The following is a 5,000-nucleotide window of genomic DNA, read 5'->3' as shown; positions in this document are numbered from 1 at the left end:
CATCTTTGTCACAGAGACTTCCAACTTGGTCCATATTTGAGTGTATGAAACTCCCTGCTAATTAATACATGTTAAGGTCAAAGGTCAAGGTCGAGAAATAAGCTGCCGCGGCGGGAGTCTGCGCTCTACTGAGTGATCCTCTAGTTTTACATGCACTCCATGACCCAAACGTATCTTGATGATGTTACTGTTATCATATCATTACGTTTTGGTCTGTCGAGATTAGATTATCGTCAGAATTTAAGGATGAGTATAATTCATACTCATCACAGTGTATTGATAAACACTTTCCTATAGTAAATTCTCTTTAGTGAGGCAGAATTGCACCGACTCGCAAGGGTGCCCTTTTAGCTCGGAGAAGTTTCCTAATAGCTGGTTGGTCAGACAAAATAATTTCCGACTAATCAGCTTTTTAGAAACTTTTCCTTGCTAAAAGGGCCCCCCCTTCTAGTCGGTGCAAATCTGCCTCACCAAAAAGAATTGACTATGGGAAAGTGTCGAAATGCCATGATGTACATAAAGAGGAAAATATTTTTTTTTTTTCACATTAAAGTTCATCTCAACATGACAGTTCTTTGTCGCCATCTTCTCTGAGGAAGGAAACGGAGTTTACGGAAAAATCACAGGAAAGTCTCTAATTCTTCTTCAGTACATCTTGGATACTCTACTTCTCAAAGTTACTTTTTACCCTGCATGGTTTTTGCACTCAATTTAACGTCAAACTTTTGATGATGATTATTATCATTGTTCCTCTTGTTATTCTTTATTATTATTATTATTATTATTATTATTATTATTATTATTATTATTATTATCGGGAAAAATACACATACACACACAAACACGCATATATATATATATATATATATTATATATATATATATATATATATATATATATATATATATATATATCTTCGTGGCTGACTGATATTGTCACTGTCATACAAGCATCCTGGACCAGAGTTCGATTCCCGGTCGGTCAGATGCTATTGGAGCTCTGATCCCGAGGTCGATAAGAGAATCCAGACATTAATGTATTAGAATATATGGTTTATATAATATATATATATATATATATATATATATATATATATATATATATACAAATTATATATATATATATATATATATATATATATATATATATATATATATATATATAAAGGTAGTAGGTTGGCCAGGGCACCAGCCACCCGTTGAGATACTACCGCTAGAGAGTTATGGGGTCTTTTGACTGGCCAGATAGTACTACATTGGATCCTTCTCTCTGGTTACGGTTCATTTTCCCTTTGCCTACATACACACTGAATAGTCTGGCATATTCTTTACATATTCTCCTCTATCCTCATACACCTGACAACACAGATTACCAAACAATTCTTTATCGCCCAAGGGGTTACTGCACTGTAATTGTTCAGTGCCACTTTCCTCTTGGTAAGGGTAGAAGAGACTCTTTAGCTATGGTAAGCAGCTCTTCTAGGAGAAGGACACTCCAAAATCAAACCACTGTTCTCTAGTCTTGGGTAGTGCCATAGCCTCTGTACCATGGCCTTTCACTGTCTTGGGTTAGAGTTCTCTTGCCTGAGGGTACACTCGAGCACACTCTCCTATCTTATTTCTCTTCCTCTTGTTTTGTTAAAGTTTTTATAGTTTATATAGGAGATATTTATTGTTGTTACTCTTCTTAGAATATTTTATTTTCCTTTTTTTCCTTTCCGCACTGAGCTATTTTCCCTGTTGGAGCCCCTGGGCTTATAGCATACTGCTTTTCCAACTAGGGTTGTAGCTTAGTAAGTAATAATAATAATAATATATATATTATACATACATACATACATACTATAAGTAAAAAACGTCAACTGTATATTAAAGACATTTTGAACGAATTACATTTAATCACATCAGCTAACCTTCGTTTGTGTAAAACCTTTGTTTAAACGCTTTAACCGGAAAAAAGTGATTTGGCGGGTGAAACGTTTAAACATTTTGATAGCCTTGCTGTGGTCCATGTTGTAAGTGGGTTGGGGGGGGGGAGTTGGGAGGTTGAAGGGGTGTATGTTACAAGAGGGGGGGGGGGGAGTTACAGGACAGGGTGTTACAAGAAAGTGCATTGAAGGATACACCAGATAGCTTCATGACGTCACTTTCTGCTTGGATATGATGACGTCATCTGACTACGTAACGAATTCCTCTCTCTCTCTCTCTCTCTCTCTCTCTCTCTCTCTCTCTCTCTCTCTCTCCTCTCTCTCCTCTCTCTCTCTCTCTCTCTCATTCCTGTATATACAATATATTAATATATATATATATATATATATATATATATATATATATATATATATATATATATATATATATATATATATATATATGTGAATGACTCGCATATTAAGTAAAAAGTATCCAAGCGTGGTAATGTACTCAGCCGGCTAAGTTGAATCGGAATTGAGAATACATAAAAGAATAAAAAAAAAAAAAACTAGTAATTGAAAAGATTCATTGAAACACCTAAATTGACCACAGCGCTTCCCTAAAATTGGGCTTTGCATGCAAGGCACTTTCTGTTCTCTATTCATATCACGGAAAACAAGTCAGTAAATTGAAACTAAACTAATAATAATAATAATAATAATAATTTGTTCATAGTTGCTGGATGCACGTATTCAGAAAGATGACGTCATGGAGGCAGGACCGTTGACATGACGTCATTTTGGTGGCCGTTGGATGTTTGTTTACGTGGAGCGACTATAAAGGCTCGCTTGACTTTGAATTTTAGACGATAAGGTTTTTCATGTTTTTTTCTGTTTCTGGCCTTCGCTGGGGTTTCATCCTATAGAATTTAAATATGTTTGATCACAGGGTTTTTTTTTTTTTTTTTTTTTTTTTTTTTCAAAATATGCTTTATTTTATTTCATGCAGATCAGCAGAGATATTAATTTTTTTCTAACATAGGCCTACTTTGGATACATATTTTTCATTCTTGTGCTTTGGGTATGTACAATACTGTTTTGAAATGTATGCTCTATTCCAAATGTTCTTAAGCTCATCAATCCTTCGTCTTCCTCTCCTTTTCTCTCTTTTGCAATCTCGAGGGTCCCATTCTGTTATTCTTAATGTACATCCATTATCTGTCATTTCTCATTTTTATGTCCTGCTCATGTCCATTTTTTTTTTTTACTTTAGTTTGCTCTCGTATCCTAGTTGTATTTTATCTGTCTCCTACTGTTATTCCCATCATTATTCGTTCCATGGGTTTCCCTAAAAAGAAAATTAGTAAGTATTTAATTAGATGGTCCTATCAGTATTAACTTATGCATCAGAAACACACACACAATATCTATATATATATATATATTATATATATATATATATATATATATAATATATATATATATATACAGTATTTTATATATATATATATATATATATATATATATATATATATATATATAATATATATATATATATACATACATACATACAGTATTTATATATATATATATATATATATATATATATATAGTATATATATATATATATATATATATATATATATATATATATATAGACACACTCACGGACACACAAACGTATATATATATATATATATATATATATATATATATATATATATAATATATACATACATATATATATATATATATATTAATATATATATATATATATATATATATATATATATATATATAATATATATATATATATATATATATATATATAGTCATTCTTTCCAAATAAGCAAAGGCAATAGTTAACAACGATTTTATTACCTCCGCCAAGGAGGTATTGCAATCAAGTCGGTTTATTCATTTGTGTGTGTGGCTTTGGACAGGATTACGTCAAAAACTACTCGACGGATTTTGATGAAATATTCACCGAAGATTGACCTTAGGTCATAGACGACCTCATTTAATTTTAGAAATGATCCGGAGCCGGATTCTAGAACCGGATTTGCATTTTTCGCCATTTTAAAGATAACTTCAAAAACAAATTGACGAATTTGGTGGAGATTATTATTCATTATTATTATTATTATTATTATTATTATTACTTGCTAAGCTACAACCCTAGTTGGAAAAGCAGGATGCTACAAGCCTATGGGCTCTAACAGGGAAAATAGCCCAGTAAGGAAAGGAAGGAAACAAGGAAAAATAAAAGGTTTTAAAAAGAGTAACAACATTAAATAAATACTTTCTATATAAACTATAACAATATTAACAAAACAACAAGAAGAGAAATTAGATAGGTGTATCAAAGTTGTTTGGAAGTTTACTGTTGATGTATTGTCCCTGTTGATTTGTGGTTCAAGAACAAACATGGGGCACCTCTGGACGGATTATTGAAAACCTGAAGGGGTTAATTACTGCACTGTAATTGTTTAGTGGCTTCTTCCTTCTTAGTAAGGGTAGAAGAAACTCTTTAGCTATGATAAGCACTTCTTCTAGGAGAAGGACACTCCAAAATCAAACCACTGTTCTCTAGTCTTGGGTAGGGCCATAGCCTCTGTACCATGGTCTTCCACGGTCTTGGGTTAGAGTTCTCTCGTTTGAGGACATGTTCTGTCTTGTTTTTATAGTTTATATAGGAGATATTTATTTTAAATGTTATTCTTCTTAAAATTTTATTTTTCCTTGTTTCCTTTCCTCACTGGACTATTTTCCATGGAGCCCCCAGGGTTTATAACATCCTGATTTTCCAACAATGGGTCAAAGGGCTCAGTCCCTCCTGCCTTTATAACTGGGTAGTGTCATAGCCTCTGTACCATGGTCTTCCAATGTCTTTGGTTAGAGTTTCTCTTGCTTGAGGGTACACTCAGGCACACTATTCTATTTAATTTCTCTTCCTCTTGTTTTGTTAAAATTGTTATAGGTTTTATGTAGGAGATATTTATTTTAAGGTTACTGTTTTTAAAATATTTAATTTTCCCCTATTTCCTTTCCTCACAGGCTATTTTCTCTGTTGGAGCCCCAGGGCTTATGG

At 32.7% G+C, this 5,000-nt stretch overlaps 1 protein-coding gene across 1 annotated transcript in view; it reads left to right on the top strand.

The window, feature by feature from the left end:
- Nucleotides 1-159: 159 nt before the first annotated feature.
- Nucleotides 160-5,000, top strand: part of LOC137650469 (serine-rich adhesin for platelets-like) — a 140,438-nt gene continuing 135,597 nt past the window's right edge. Inside the window, exon 1 of the mRNA XM_068383694.1 lies at nt 160-273. Within this exon, the coding sequence (XP_068239795.1) occupies nt 160-273 (114 nt within the window). The remainder of the gene's footprint in view (nt 274-5,000) is intronic.

The sequence above is a fragment of the Palaemon carinicauda genome, chromosome 12 (assembly GCF_036898095.1).
Source record: "Palaemon carinicauda isolate YSFRI2023 chromosome 12, ASM3689809v2, whole genome shotgun sequence".
Taxonomy (NCBI): domain Eukaryota; kingdom Metazoa; phylum Arthropoda; class Malacostraca; order Decapoda; family Palaemonidae; genus Palaemon; species Palaemon carinicauda.
This window is presented reverse-complemented; position numbering and strand designations above follow the sequence as displayed.